We start from the raw sequence: 16,869 nt of genomic DNA, 5'->3' as shown, positions 1-16,869 counted from the left end.
TTGCATTAGCAGAAAAATAAACATATTCCAACACCTTATTCTCAAGTATCTGGCCCTCGGAGGTTTTGCAAAAGCCCTTCCTATTAAGATACATCATCACAAAGGGGATTTTCTTAGCCTTTAATCCAGAAAATCTTGTCCAAGAGACTACTGTAGCATCGCTGTAAAAGGCAAGTAGTGTTTACAACAGCAATAGCTACATATTTAAAAATGTGGAAAAAAAATCATTTGATTTTGTGCATAGATATTTGCTGGATGTTCTATAGCTTCATGTATTTTGCTTCCACAAGCAGCCAATAATTGTCCAAGCCCCACTCAGCCAGCCGTAATACCCGCCCACACGAGCCTGCAACCAGTTGGCTGCTTATCTGCAATGACTGCAGTGCTTCAAAATGAATCCCACCTTCAAATTATTTAGCAGATCAGGCGAACCCCCAGGTGAACCCGCAGACCTCTCGGTTAGAGCGAGTGTTGAGGTTGAGATTTAGGGTTGAATTTCAGGGCGCACACTGGCCGAAGTTAAATATGTAGCTATTGCTGTTGTAAACGGTGTGATTTGCTGAATAATATGAGGCCGGGATTCATTTTGAAGCACTGCAGTCATTCCAGGTAAGCAGCCAACTGGTTGTGGGCTAGTGTGGGCGGGTATTATAGCTGGCTGAGTGGGTGGGCTTGAACAATTATTGTAGAAGCGAACAGGCAAGCCACAAATGAGCTGCAAGTGTGGTGCAGAAAAAAACACGTTAGTGATCACGAGCATGACAATACATGAAGGTATAGAACATCCAGTAAATAAACAACTTGGCACAGAATCAAACTTATTTTCTTCCATGACAGTTCTTTTGGATTTTTAACCTGTGCCGCAGCCTCAGTCTCTGTTTCGGCTTTGATTTAATTTCACCTGACTTGTAGACATCTTCCAGAGTAATAATATTAATTATTAAAAATATTAATTAATTAATAAATATTAATAATATTATGCTGACACAAGTTAGGATAATGTTAGTAGCAAAGCCAAGCTGCTGATTTGCCTGTGGTCCTCCCCGCTTGTCTTTCAACAGTGATGTCAGTGATGCGACGCTCATTGTGTAGAGCCATGTGTAAGTTCCCATGGCTTTGATTAGCCTAAAATACATAAAATATTTACTTTTCTTTTGCAACCTTGAAGCGTTTATTTCTGCTGCTGAGTGTGTGGAGGTGCGATGGGTCTGGAGGCTCCGCTTTGTCACAAGGTTTGCATGGACACGTCCTACACCAGTGAAGCTCATTACAGCAAATACAGGCGGGAGTTGATGAAAAGCTCAAACACAGCCCGAAGTAGGTGGGTGCGGGTGGGCATGGCATGTGGTTCAAGCAGGTGGGTGCAGGCAAAAATGGTGAGCTATAAGCTATAGTGGACAATCAAATTCAAGTGTTACCAGAATTACACTTATTTTTTGGTTTGCAAGCAGTGCCAGCTGTACCTGTCAGGTAGATGAGGATGTTGCTGCGGTCGTCAGACAGTAGCCGTTTGGACCGAGGGGTGCTGGGTGGGAGTCTTCCTGTTAGAACTCGCAGAAAATTCTCCACAGTGACCTAAAAAAAATCAGAGCTTCATTTTACAAATGCATGTGCCACTAATGATTGCAAAGCCAAGGAAAAGTTTGGAGTTGTGCAAAGTTTGCCTCTTAAGATTTGCAAAGGAGCTACAAGGCTAACATAGCTAACAAGCAGAAGATTATGCCAAGAGGTGGGCGATATGGCAAAAATGCAATATCACAATACTTCAAGAAGTTTTCACGATGCAGGATATGTCAAGGTATATATGTTTTCTGACATCTGTCAAGTTGTCAACGTAGACAAAGTAGTACAGCACTTAAAAATACTATCAAAAATGAACATTTCACATTCTTCAATGCACTAAATCCAATTAACGAGGACTAATTATGTTCTCTTTGTAATCAAACACGCCTTGGGAAGTGTTTATAAACAAGCATGATGCCTACAATATGCTCAGAAAAGTATACTGTGATATATTTAATCTTGATAACGATAAAAACAGTCGTATTCCCAGCCCCAGTTATGCCCCACCAATTGAGCAAAGTCTTTGCCTAAATAATCACATACAGCTAAACTATACAGCAAATATGCTTGCTTATGCGGTGCCTCGTACTGTGTGATTAATGTCATTTATGAAAGTGAACAAAAGTAAGATGTATAGCTAAACACATGGAGCCTGAATTTTGCAAGAAAGAATATTTGAAAGAAAATTACACAGAAGCCTCAACAACTAAATTCAAGTTTTGCTTTTAGTTTTTCAAACAAATCTGCATTTTTTCACACCTTCAACGTTCAGTCTTAGAAGTTGGTTGCATTTTCTGCTTCTCACAATCCAAGTGTGGACAACTGCAAATTTAGACTCAGTTCACAAAACCTTACTGCACATCTCAGATGTCCAGTTTCGGCGTTCTTCTGTTTCAGTTTTCCTCTTTGTCTTCTCACAGTGGAATAATGGACAGAATGCGTTATTTATCCAGATCTGAAGAGGCTTGATTTTCTCCTCTCTCTCAAAGAAGAAAGCTTTAAGTGCTGTTTATCCGATGGCTACAGATTTGCTGGTCTACCAGGTGGTTGTTAGGAGTCCCATTTACTTTGTATCCTTTAGGCCCAATCCCATTTCTTATTTTTACCCCTACCCTTTGCTTTCAAGTGTCATGTTGCCCCTTGTTACTGAGTTACAAGGTGTAGTGGTTGAAATCTTCCCTCTGAAATGGGACCCTCAAATAAAAAGAGCATTCCTTCATTAACAGCTACTAGACCTGCCAGTCTGCAGTGACAGCAGAGGAGGGTAAAGTTCAGCTCCTCACTGCTGGGCTTTAGTTACATTTAGGGCATCATATGCCTTCAAAGAGGGGGCAATTATTTATTATCGCCCACCACTAATTCCTCAGTGATATGAAGCTGAAGTCAGATATTCGCCAGCTTCTTCAGAACTGCTGCACCATTTAAGGTGGAACAGGAAATTTAGCTATCTAGCTACCGAGACATCAGCATACTACTAGCAATTTTTATGTTTATTATGAAAAAAAGGACCATAATACACTGAAACGACATTAAACTAAGATAATACAATCATTACTGTACATTTTAACAGAGGAAATTCTCAAATTTATGAGTTTCTTTGGTCTCTTGTGTAGCCAACTTGCGTTTTTCTCACAACACTCTGAAAAACCTCCGTTTGGAGGGTCATGTAGCTCCAACACTTCACCCTACCCCTCTATCACAACAACATTCAGGACACCCTACCCCTAGACATGAACGTGCAAAACGGAGGGATAAGGGCTCAGTCGTAGGGGCCAGGGGTGTAATGGGATTGGGCCTTAATTATTTTATGAACTTCAGTTCTGGAAAATCCTCTTTTTTACTTTGACTTTATATCTAATTTCCAAAATATTTATCTCTGAATAGTTTTAGATGCACATCAGAACTTAGCCGATACCGATAAAATCACTGGTTGTCAATATCGGCCAATTTTATCAGCCAACTGATGTATCTGTTGGGCCACATAACTCAAACATAAATGTGAAAAATTCAAACATGAACAACATATCCACCCTCAGACAAACTCCATCTCCAAAACTATGACCAAAATCACCATTTTGTTCAGTGCCTCTCAGCCCACACAAAGTTTTGACAGGAGATGAGTCAGAATGGAGTGCGTTTTACCAGGTTAACAGGGAAAGTTAAGGGCCTTAATGTGAGGCTGTGTGCTACCACCCACCTCGTATCCACGATAATCCACCTCCACATCGTCACCGTACACGTTCAGCTCCATGTTCTTGTGGCTAAACACGGTGGCTGGCTTGGGATTTCTGTGGTTACAGGCCATGTCATCAGCTAGCATCAGCACGATGTGACTGGTGGAGGCAGGAGAGCAAACGTGTCCAATTAGAACGATACAAGAACCGAGAGAGGATCCAAGCGCATCCAATTAGAAAAGGTTCAGAGAGCAAACAGCCAAGCTTTCGCTGGGACTTCATTAAAAATTTCAAGTTCAGCGATTTTGCTGTTCTAAAAGAAAACATGCAACTGTAAAAAAGGAAAAAACAGCTTATAAATTACGTTGCATGAACTGGATCATGTGATAATGTTGGTATAAGAACATTAGCACAGATTTTATCTTAAAAAAATGCTCACATATCCTCTACAGAAAACACACATCTGAACATTTTAATGCGCAGTTTATTAACTGAATTTAACATGTTAAAAAAAATCAATGTGTTAAACTCAGCAAGTGAATAGGATTGTGCACAAAATACCATATTTAAATTTACTCCCTGTAGAAGACAAACGCAACAGAACATGTAATTTGACCAGGGGTTTTCAAACTTCTGCACACAACTGTACAAATAAGTTCAAGATCATCCATTTGTTGTACAATGTAATATACTATCTATACATTAAAACAAACTGTGAACAAAGAATCAGTAACAAATGTAGTAGTTTTGTAATGTGTTTTTTTTTTGGTCACTTAAGTACAAGTCTAAAGTAGCCAAACTGCTTGATCTTGCTTTCTAGCTGTCAATATGTAATAACTCACAACTGACGTCAAACAAACAAACAAACAAACAAACAAACAAACAAACAAACAAACATTACTCACCGCCACCCTCTAAAAGGCGTTATTAAACATCAAATAAACAAACGCTACTCAAATAAACAAACATTGCACACCGCCGCCCTCTGAAGGTGTTATTAACACGTAAAATAAACAAACATTACTCACCACTGCCCTCTAAAGGCATTATTAAACATCAAATAAACAAACGCTACTCAAATAAACAAACATTACTCACCGCCGCCCTCTAAAGGTGTTATTAACACGTAAAATAAACAAACATTACTCAAGTAAACAAACATTACTCAGCACTGCCCTCTAAAGGCATTATTAAACATCAAATAAACAAACGCTACTCAAGTACACAAACGTTACTCACCGCCACCCTCTAAAGGCATTATTAAACATCAAATAAACAAACGCTACTCAAATAAACAAACATTACTCACCGCCGCCCTCTAAAGGTGTTATTAACACGTAAAATAAACAAACATTACTCAAGTAAACAAACATTACTCAGCACTGCCCTCTAAAGGCATTATTAAACATCAAATAAACAAACGCTACTCAAGTACACAAACGTTACTCACCGCCACCCTCTAAAGGCATTATTAAACATCAAATAAACAAACGCTACTCAAATAAACAAACATTACTCACCGCCGCCCTCTAAAAGGTGTTAACACGTAAAATAAACAAACATTACTCAAGTAAACAAACATTACTCACCGCCACCCTCAAAAGGCGTCATTAACAAACATCAAATAAACAAACGTTACTCACCGCTGCCCTCTAAAGGAGTTATTAACACATGATCAATGAAGAAATCGCCGCCGCCCTCTATAGGTTTTAGAGCTCTAGTCAGCAGTAGAACTTTATTTTTAAAAGACCTGTGATGTGGCTCGATAAACGTGTTTCTGCTTTCTTTTATCTACATATTTTTGTCTCAACCCAAATGAGGTAAACACTCAATTCACATTGTGTGTGTTTTATGATTTTGGAAGTGATTATGCAATAACTGTGACAGGACAATTACGCAATTATACTGGTGTAAAACTCACATTAAATACAAAAACAGGCAGCAGCCATTCAGGATATATCGTCCTGCCCCCTATTAATGGCCCTACAAAATTTTCGCCAAATAACCTCATGTTTCACTGGTCTGACAGGCGGTGGATACGCTTGTATTAAACTGCGTCTGGAGTGAATGGGCCTTTCAGTGAGAAATCCAGCGAAGCAGAATTTCTCCCCAGTCATTTGTAACAGCAGCCGAGGGAGTCGAACCTTCATTACAAATCAGAGCTCATAAAAAGAAGCATAAATCTCTCAAAGAAGAGTCATCAATATGCACTCAACTACTCAGCTTCTACAGGCTGATCTAAATCAATTTCTGTCATTGCTGAATAATGGTTAAGATTAAGATTCAGGAGCAGACTGCACAGTCCTACAACGACCTGAAGAGCAACTTCTATCTGACAACTAATGGAAGTTATTAGCTACTAGGTGGCCTTTCTTAACCCTTAGAAGTCTATTCTTGCTGTTATTGTCATTATTTTGCTATACTTTCCATTCACACTGCATCATTATTTAAGGATAATTGCGTAATTAATTACAGAGTTATATAACGAATTTACAATTACAATAGCATTCAAAGGTTTGGAATCACTGTTTAACAGTTTGAAATTTTGATATAAGGTTGGAGATTTAAATAATACAGTATAAACCCAGGTTTGTTGCAGACAAATGGAAAAATGATTATAATATGATGCTGATATTCCACAACTTCACACTAATTAGTAAGAAGTAAATAAATAAATAAATAAATAAATAATAAAGCGTTAGATGTGTTCAGGATGATGAGCTGAAGATGATTCTGAAATGACAAAGCTGACACTCTTATGAACACTCATATTAACATTCATAATAAAATTTTAACATTAATGTTCAGAATTAAGTTCTAATAAATTTTACATTCAGAACAAAAGTCTAATAAAATTAATATCTGGAATAAAATTCTAATACAATTAAGATCAATAATGAAGTAGTAAAGTTATTAATCACAATGAAGTTTGAATAAATGTACTTATCACAATGAAGTTCAAATAAAATTAACAGCCAGAATGAAGTTCTAATAAAGTTAATATCCTGAATAAATTTCTAATAAAGTTAATATCTAGAATGAAGTTCTAATAAAATTAACATCCAGAATGAAGTTTTAATAAAATTAAAATCCAGAATGTAGTTCTAATAAAATTAATATCCAGAATGAAGTTTTAATAAAAATAATATCCAGAATGAAGTTCTAAAAAAAAAGTAGCATCAAGACTGAAGTTCTAAAAAAAAAAAAACAATAATATCCAGGATGATGTTCTAATAAATTAATATCCAGAATAAAATTCTAATAAAATTAAAATCCAGAATGAAGTTCTAATAAAATTAAAATCCAGAAAGAAGCTATAATAACTTTAATATCTAGAATGAAGTGTTAATTACATTAACATTCAGAAAAAACATTCTGATAATCAATATCCAAAAATACCCAAAAATAGTGATCGAATCTGGAGGCAGAAACCGTGTTTCCAATAAATAAATAAATAATAATATAACAAAATTTTGAATAAAACATTTAGAAAGACCTTCTGTAGTCCAGCTTAAAGCATTTCAATCCACACATTGCATAAATTATTGCTGAATAAAACAAACACAGTTGATGTGATTCACTAGTGGTTCCAAATTTTTGAATGGTAGTGATTTGATTTACATTCCATACTGACGGCTTCTGCACTTCTAACTCTTTTTCTGTTTGTTTCTATGTGAAAAATTACAAAAAGTGGTAAAAACATAAAGGGGCATGAAAGAGGGCCGAAAAAAAAAAAAAACCAATAACTTTTCATCAAATTCACATCATAAATTATCTCCTCTTCTACTTACAAACACAAACGTGGTCTTGACTGAAGTGTGAAATCCACACTTTACACAGTTTCTTCAACTTCTCTTTTCATATTAGATCATGTTGAGTTTCATTAAAAGGATAAACTATTTCTCATGTTAGATTTCTCAGTTTAGACACCGTAGATGATGTTCACTCACACATTCGTCACAGATTTCACAATGTCTGTGTCATTCACACGAGGAAGTGACAGACGGACTGTTTGCCAAGACGTCAGCGCTGTCCTTTAAAAGCACTCAGTTCACAATAGATAAGAAACACTCTTTCAACTAGAGCACATTTTGGCAAATTAATCAATCATTAGTCTGTGATTAACTGATAACAGCAAGCCTAAAATCACGAACACAACCCATCAAAATATCTAACGTGAAACAGGCACTTCTAGTTCTGACACTTTATTGCCATGATCCATGCTCAAAGCTTTGTGCACTGCTTGTTATAAAATGGATAGTTCCGGTCCTAAAATCTGACAGAGCCGAGTTCTACACAATATACCCACAGCTATGACCGCCTCACAACACCTGATGTCTGTATTGCTGCGCCACAAAATATTCTTGTGCTGTTAATGAAATAATCTTTGACTCTAATGCTGCTCCCATGGACCACAGAGTGTACTGATGAAGTAAGAACCCGTTTTTTGTTTAAACTGAGGGGCTGACAACTTATGTTCTTAACTAGAACCAGGCTGGTCAGCTCACTAACAGGCTAAAAGAGCCAACAGCCTAAACAACTCCAACATTAACATCACAGGCTTGAATTAAAGCACTTACAGTAAACAGATTAACAGTGAAACGGCAGTATAAAAGTCGAAAAATGTCACTTGAACGTCTTACATGCTTCAAATTTCCGTGTTTCAGTCAGAAGTTGCATCAAACCCAGGCTGAATCCCAAACGGCTCTGTATTCCCTAAATAGTGTGCTAGCTCTGGAAGTTTAGAAATTCTAGCCTCTACAGCCAAACAGGGCATCATTTATCGAGTGTGGATGTGTCTGAGTCCCAAATAACTATTTCTCAGCTGTATTTTGCACTGGTCAGCAGCAGGATCCAGTATTTAAACTCCTATGAAGTGCACTACGTAGGGAGCATGGAGACATTTGAGATTCAGCCCCAGCGTGAGAAGAGGAGCGGCGCTGGATTGGTGCTAAGTAAGACTCGGTGGTAATTTGACCAAAAAGTTTTGTATTAAAAAGTGCTGTGTTATCATATGTTCATTGTTATCTGACAAAAAATTAAAACGTTCATGAAATGACTGCAGTATGCAGCGATGGGTGACCAAATGTTCTCCCCATTCAACAGCCCATGGTTGCTTAGCAACGATACCATACTCTAAAGGAACTACATTTCTTGGAGGAATACTTGTTTATGTTAATATTATTAATAATAATAGCTTAAATTATTTTCTTATCATATTTCATGTTGGCTGCTGTTTTATAAAAGCAATAAGCCACTTGAGGCTGTGCATTACTGTGATTTTAGGGAGTTTTACTCTGCTTTGCATCGTGCCTAAGAACACCTTTCCCCGTGATACAATCGCAATAATACACGGCCTCTTGTGCCTTATTGCTTTAATATGTCTACCTTTGTTATGAGAGCTCACATCAACTGAAATCAGTATTATTACAGCGAGATATTAAAAAGTGCTCCTTGTACAGACTATGGTAAGAGGTACTGGTGGTTGGAACCAGGCAACACTGTGTGTATGAAGTAAGCAGCCTGAAACTGTATTAAACATCCTCTACATAAGAACTGCGGGGCTGACTACGACATGTTTGAAAATGAATTACGTGTGATTTTATTACCAAAAAATAAAAAAATTGATGAAATGACTGGAATAAATGGAAGACACTGAAAGTTCTCCATTCTAAAGTTCTAAGGTTCTATTTCTCACTCACTACTAGCCTAGTTAAAGAGAACATAAATGCCTTGATGGGGCTTTGACTCAGTGTACTTCAAGAGAGAGTTGCCTTTGTTATCATTTGCAATGGCTTCAACAAAAACTGTTCCCAAACAACCACTTTTTTATCTATGTGCTTCATTTTTTATTAGGCCTGTCTAGCGCCCCCATGTGTGCAACTTAAAAACATTCCACAAATTGAATTATAAACTCGCATATTCAAATTTAAACTGTTGTTTTCTGGAAATGAAATGAAATTAATGTCTTTTTCTAAAAAAACAATACCATTGGTCAAACAATTGTTTATTTGTTGGTTTATGGTTTTCATCTGTCCTTTTAACACAACATTGCTGTTTTCATGTTGAAACTTACCTGTCTGGAATGCCCAGCCTCTTCACACTCCTGTACACAGACAGGACGTTGGCAACATGGCGATAGTTAAACCAGAACCTAGACGTGCAAACCTGCACATTTAAAAAAAATCATTACAAAGTCTCACCACTCAGCGTCACAACACAGTTAGGAAATGATCACCATATTTCATATGTTGATAAGACAAGCATTCAGGACAAGCTGGACAAAGTTAGGCTTACCAGAACTGCCCAGTTGTTGGTGTGACCGCTGCTGAAGAACTGAGTGGCTTTTGTCTAAAAAAACAAGCAACAGGTTACGGTCAGTAGGTGCAGGTATGACTAATGCTTATAAAAATGAAAAGCACTTCAGAGATTTTAACTATTAAGAGTTTAATGAATGAGTTTTTCTTTTAAACCAGCCACGTGAATCTGAAATTCTAACACATTTTCCATATCCTGACATATTTGTAAGTGAATTACAGTGTCAGAGAGGGTCTCTGAGCTTTTTCTCTCCATGATAAGTGGGGTGGAGGGAGAGGGAGGTGAAACAGGACATTATTGGTTAATATTACTGTCCCCTGCCCACTGGTGCACAGTGATGTAATCAAAACTTAGAAGATATTGCAGAGATGGGAAAGTCACCATACTTTGATTACCTATCATCAAGAGAAAATGCTCTGCAAGCTCAAATACCCTCCCTGATACTGTTTATCTCAGAAACACATCACAATACAGAAGAAAAAATAAGTTCTCATTAAAGAATTCAAACAACACGCTACAATCCTACACTGTGCACCATTTGCCTCAATGCCTCAGCATACTTCTTGCGGTGACAATGTTCGCCTGGCCTCAGCGAACAATACGATGTAATTGTGGCGAAAAAGAACAACAGCAGACGTCGTGTGGAGGCTTCGTTTACCGTGTCGCGCACATGGTAGCTAGGCGAACTCCGTGGACGAAGACGCTACGCGACGTAGCCTCTGATTGGTCTGTAAAAAAGAGGCGTGCCATTAAACAAAGATGGACAACTTTGAGGAGCTTCAGCTTTGGCAGATACAATAATATTTCACTGTGAAACGCGAATTTGTTAAATAAACAATGAATATCTCCTAAATGTAAGGTGTTAAGTCTATTATTTGGTAGTACTATCTAGCACAAAGCACCAAAACATATAGGTTACCTTATATTTAGGTTCACAAGAGGACGAGGCTGAAGTTGGCTTTCTATTTACCAGCTTCTTGTTCAAATTTTCCCATTCCACCTTAAATGGTGTCAGTATTCTGAACTCAAACGTCGCCATAGTTAGAACAGTGAAAGAATCATGTTCCAGTAGTCATGAAACATCATAAAATGACATAGCGTCACGTGGAGCATCCGCGACAGGCAAACGAAACTGCAGAAAGTATGCAAGCTTTGAAGCCGAAAATGCCTTTGCACCACCCTTCAGAATTTTGTTTCGCAAGAAGTATGCTGAGGCCTTAACAGGGAACGATTTGAATGCAGCTATGTAAGTTTTTCAGCTATGTAAGCCCCCTCTGGTGGAAAGGTGTAATTGCATGCAACGAGCAGAAGAACATTTTGTAACGTGGCTTGTGCTTCGGTCCCCTTCCCTGAGTAGATGACTCTGATCTGAGTCAAAACTTGAAGAAGGACAAGTCCTCTGAGTGAATCAGCGTAATGCTGGTTTTGCATTTAAGACATAAACATCAAGCTGGACCTTCTTTCTGAGCCTGTGTGGGTGACACTAATAAGTAAAGACGTGGTCCAACAAACGCCACTGACATCCACATCTGGAGACAATACTGCAAGACTAAGAACTACTTCAGAACTTCTAAGAACTTACATTATTAAAGTTTCAAAACATACTATTGACCCCCCAGCCTATACATGAAAACTAAGCATTTTGAATTCATTGGGCCTCATTTACCAATATCTTTTAGTTTTTTCTTAAATCTGTTTTTGAGAAAGATCCTAAGAAAACGTTTGTCAGATTCATGATGTGTTTTGAAATTGCAGAACTGTTCCCACCTTTGTGCTCTTCAGTGTGTGTAGATTCTGTTCTTACCCAAGAACAAATCCCAAATAAGAAAACACTGGTGAACATCAGAATCTTAGTGAAAACTGCATAAGTGGGTTTTAAGAAGAAATTTGTTCTTAAGAAAGGTTAGTAAATGAGGCCCAATGACCTCATGTCACATAAACCAACACATAGTCAACAAACAGCAGTTTAGCTCCTCCCACTCACACTGAAGTGTGAAAGAGTGTTTCAGCTCAGACTGCTGTTTGAATGAGGCACAATACAAGGCAGCCAATCAAAACAGAGGTCATTTACATCCCTCACGCTAACTAAAAACCTATTTAATTCTTTCAAAAATGAAATGAACATCAAACACAGATGTTATAAGTGGACCTCAGGGGGAAAAAAGTACAAGAAAATACAAGAAAAATGTAGAATATGGGCCTTTAAATATCATCTACAGCAGAAAGACCCTGGGCTAAAAATGTAAGGACAACAGCCTGCATTCACCAACCGTTCTTATGACGAAAAATCTTCTTAAAACCCACTTATGCAGTTGTCAAAGACTCTGACATTCACCAATGTTTTCTTATCTGGGATTTGTTCTTAGGTAAAAACAGAGTCCACAAACACTCAAGAGCACAAAGGTGCGAACAGTTCTGCGGCTTAAGAACACATCAAGAACCTGAAGTAGACTTTTTTCTTAGGATCTTTCTCAAGAACACATTTAAGAAAAACATGGGAAGATATTGGTGAATGAGGCCCAATGATAGGAGAAAGAGGGATGGGGTAAAAGATAAAAAAGGTTTAAATCAGGAGAATGACCAATAAACAGAAAAAGGGCGAGGTTAAGGAAAAGAAGAGGAAGAAAACATCCCCCTCTGGTTCCTCTGATGGGTCTCTATTTCAGACAAACACAGAAAACTGTGGATTTGAAACTTAAGAAAGGAAGTCATGTATTCACAGTAGCATTAATACATAACCCACCACATATTTAGGTTCACTAAAGCAGAATCTCTTGCGGTTCAGTTTAATTTTTGAATAATACAGCACCAATTTTAACCAAACAATGAATGAAACTTAGCATATTATTCATGTAAACTGAACTACGCTATCCAGCATCATTAACGCTGCACATTTAGGTTACTGAGCGTTGATATTTCTCACTTTTCAGCATCTAAAAACTGAATCAATACATTTTCAATACGAGTCTCGATAGAGTAGCTGCTGAGCTGCTGTAGCTGCTGTAGCTGCTATGTCGTTAGCTCCGCTGCTTCTTTCCGATCTTTTTCAAAAAAGAAACCCATGTTAACCGTCATGACAGCGCTAAAAGACAGACTCACCTCAAAGCTGTTGCTGTGCACCACCGGCAGCAAAAAGAGCAAGTTTATAACAGCAAATATTGGCAGAGATATGAAGTTTGCCATGGTGAGATTTCATCTGACAGCAGTCGCCTATTACGCCGGGTAAGCGAAGTCGCTCCTTCAGCATAAAAGCCCCGGTTTCAAAATAAAGGTTCTGCGTTTAATAGGGCACAGCTGGGAGATTATTTCAATGGCTGCATTGTAAAGTCCCATGCTCTAGTTTTAAAGAGTGTGCCAAAATAATAGTCCAAAAAGATTAGGCTGGTTGCTACAGAGTTCCTCAAAAATTAGACAAAATTCTGTCATAATAAAAATATAAACGTTCTCTCAAAACCTTCAGTGTGAGAATAGATGTAGTTAAGTCCCATAATTCAATTGGGGCTGAGTACACTACTATTCCTAATGGTTATGTGGCTGTAATACTTCGCTTATGGGATAGAATCATCAGACCACCTAAAATGCATAGGTTCTTACATTATATGTATCAATGCATCATGCAGATGTGCTCAATAAAACTGACAGTTCTCGTGTAAGTATGAGCAAAATTGCTGAAACATATTTTGCCAGTAGCAGCAGTATGTCAAAATATTGACTTTTAAAATAACAACTTATCTTTATCTTTCTTTTCGATACAGTGATGCCAATATCCAATATTTTTCACATATCTACCGATGCCGACATAAAAAAATAAAATTGATTTAAAAAGCTGTGTTACAGTTATCTGTATTGTTACACATGCAGTGAAATCAATAAAATGCAGACATTTTAGCACAGTAATCCAGTGTCACCTAAACGTTCTGCACTTCCAGTGTCCCTAAATATAATTTATATAAAAATAATATATTTTTATTTTTTAAGTATGAATACTTAAGCAAAAATACTTAAAAACTTAAAACATTTATTAAGTATCTAGACTTTAAGCCTATAAAAAATAAAATAATGAGTTTTTAATTTTTTAGAAATTATTAATTTTATAGAAATTGAGTAATTATTTCACTGACATGAAGTAAACATGTTTAGAAAACAAGTCACTATTTCAACATTGGACATCAGAATTTTCTGAAATTATAATTTTGAGTCATTAATATTTTAAGTCATTAATACAAGGTACTAAGTCAAAATTTTGAGAAAATAAGTAATTGGTTTGAGATGCTATGTCAAAATTTTGAAACAGAGAAGGAGAAACATCATAGATGTAAGTAAAGTATGAAAATAGACTATTTTATTGCTTAATAAGTGTTTCCGACACACTGAGTGCCTGTCATATTGCATGAGGCCTACAGAGTTTGCTGCTTAGGTACCATATGCGCAAAACTCAAAGGATCCAATGCTGATGTAAACTCATAAGCTGAACTTTGTCTGTAGCCTACATGCTTCTTTTTTGAACTACAATCCATCCCACTTCTACAAAATACAGCCAATCTTAGGCAAATAGTCTTTAGGCTGATACTATACCATATTATTCAACATATTATTCATGGATACTGGTGTCAGCAGGAAATGGTCGGGTCTATAAAACTTGATAAGGCCTGAAAGACCATGTTTAATATGTCAGCTCACAGATATGTTTTGAATACCTTCTACTCAACATGATAAATATCCAGTATTCATTAATCAGCATTTGCATCAGACTTTTAGAGCTGATAATGGAGGAGATGAGGCTACAGGTTACACCCACCAGATGTGGATGTGAATAAAAATGACCTGCTGAGACATCATTTGGCTTTTTGTGAAGAAAATAACAGCGGATTGATGACATTTGCAGACATTTGACAATTGGCTGGGAATCTGATGTATAAGCACTTGAAAAAAATAAAACAGCTTTAAGGTAAAAAACAAAATGAAATATTTAAAGGGGAATTCCACCTTTTTTCCCCACAATATCAGAATAATTCAGTCCTTGAAATGTAAACAGAGTCATTCAGAGTGGTTTGGTGTGAAATGGTACTGTAGGGAAACTTACAGAATCAGATGTCTTTACAGTGGTGGTGATAGGAACCAGACGTCACCATGTCTACAACACAAATATAGCCATTTTATTTACTGTCCAAAACCACGAGTGAACCTACACGTCTTCTGAGTTTTTAATATGTAATGCTGATGATGGTAAAATAGGACTATTTTTGTGGACTATTGAATGGATTAAAATAAATGGATTAAAATATATTTTTGAGCCAAAATTTTGTCACAAAACTGTCCTAAAACAATGTCTCAATCATCAGGCTGAGTATTCATAACCACTTCATGTAATAACTTTCTATGAGGGAGCTTTAAGGGGCGTTAAACTCGTCTGGTTCCTATCACCGCCATTGTGAACAATTCTGGCTCTGCAAGTTTCTCCAGAATGGAGCATTTCACACCAAACCCCTCCGAATCACTTTGTTTACATCTCAACCATTTAATTATGTAGAATTTTTTTGAAAAATCGGTGAAGTTCTCCTTTAATCTCTGTTTCTCTGCCCACCAAATGAGAGGCTGGGTCCACATAACTAACACCACCTACCTGTCACTTGTACTCAGGCTTCTTTGACAGCTGGCGTTATTTCCATTCCCCGCCCGTATTCCGACAAAACCCCGCCTCCCGCGCTGCGATTGGTCAAGCGCATCCCGCCGAACCGTTGACTTTTCGTTTGCATGAACCACCAGCCAATCACAACGCAGAAGGCGCGAGTGTACCCAATCACAGCGTGGTTGGTGGGATTTGCCCGAGTGTGGGTGGGAAAAGAAAACAGCGCTGTTGACGGTTGTCAAATTGAGGCTGAGTGGAGGTGCCGGAGGGAAAGCAGCATGTCACATAACGGCTTTCTCTGAGAGAATTACACCTTTTATTTTGACTGCAGATAGTTTTATAGTCAGAGAATGCGTCAGGACTGCAACTAAATCGCCTCTTTCTCGTTTTCCAACCAAACTAACGTCGGTCGTTGTCGCCACAGAAGCCGCCGACCGAGGCAGCTTTCTCCGTCCAAACGGTCATTTCAGCGGTCTTGCACTTTTACTTTTCGCCTCCTCAAGACAACCATGAACACCAACGACGCCAAGGAATACCTCTCCCGAAGAGAAATACCACAGCTGTTTGAGGTGAGAGGAGTTTTTTGCGGGTCCTTGTGAACCGTAATGATATTTTGGCAGCAAATACCTCAACACAAGTCAACGCCCTTATACTAACATATAGAAAAATAACGAACTTTCTCACGCGCGTGCTAATTCTGCTAACCGCTCTGGTCTGTAATTTCAGTTAACGGCAACTATTATTCTGTGGAAAAATTAGAGGAAAATGATGGAGATTTCACCTTTTTCGGTGTTTTATGTCGATAAAATGATTGAAGCTGGCATACAATCGAGGGCACAAGTTATTTACATCGCAAAACACTTTAAATTAGAGCTGAATTTCATAACATGAATAGAGGTAAACGGACGCCTAAAGGGGAGCTCCACCGATTTTTCAAAATTTCTGCATAGTTCAGTCACTCAGATGTGCGCAGAGTCATTCAGAGTGGTTTGATGTGAAATGGCTCACTATAGAGAAACTTACCAACTCTGATTTTCTGATAGGAGCCAGAAGAGCAATGTCTAAAGCAGATAAGCAGATACAGACATTTTATTTACTATCCAAAACCATCAGTGAACCTATATGTGTCTTCTGAGTTTTTATGTGTAATGAGGATGATGGTAAAATAGGGGTAAATCTGACAAA

At 37.7% G+C, this 16,869-nt stretch overlaps 2 protein-coding genes across 2 annotated transcripts in view; one reads left to right on the top strand and one right to left on the bottom strand.

Annotated features, from left to right (window-relative positions):
* pigk (phosphatidylinositol glycan anchor biosynthesis, class K) overlaps positions 1–13,283 on the bottom strand; it is a 62,171-nt gene extending 48,888 nt beyond the window's left edge. The window contains exons 1-5 of the mRNA XM_036597385.1: positions 13,155–13,283; positions 10,035–10,088; positions 9,814–9,905; positions 3,761–3,896; positions 1,464–1,575 (exon numbers count right to left, since the gene is read on the bottom strand). Coding sequence (XP_036453278.1) covers positions 1,464–1,575; positions 3,761–3,896; positions 9,814–9,905; positions 10,035–10,088; positions 13,155–13,238 — 478 coding nt within the window. The 5' untranslated portion in view covers positions 13,239–13,283. The remainder of the gene's footprint in view (positions 1–1,463; positions 1,576–3,760; positions 3,897–9,813; positions 9,906–10,034; positions 10,089–13,154) is intronic.
* A 2,616-nt stretch (positions 13,284–15,899) lies between these two features.
* Positions 15,900–16,869, top strand: part of ak5 (adenylate kinase 5) — a 98,575-nt gene continuing 97,605 nt past the window's right edge. Inside the window, exon 1 of the mRNA XM_036596314.1 lies at positions 15,900–16,253. Coding sequence (XP_036452207.1) covers positions 16,194–16,253 — 60 coding nt within the window. The 5' untranslated portion in view covers positions 15,900–16,193. The remainder of the gene's footprint in view (positions 16,254–16,869) is intronic.

This window comes from Colossoma macropomum, unplaced genomic scaffold (genome assembly GCF_904425465.1).
Source record: "Colossoma macropomum unplaced genomic scaffold, Colossoma_macropomum, whole genome shotgun sequence".
NCBI classification, from domain to species: Eukaryota; Metazoa; Chordata; class Actinopteri; order Characiformes; family Serrasalmidae; genus Colossoma; species Colossoma macropomum.
Note: the sequence above shows the minus strand (reverse complement) of the source record. Positions and strands in the feature narration are given on the sequence as shown.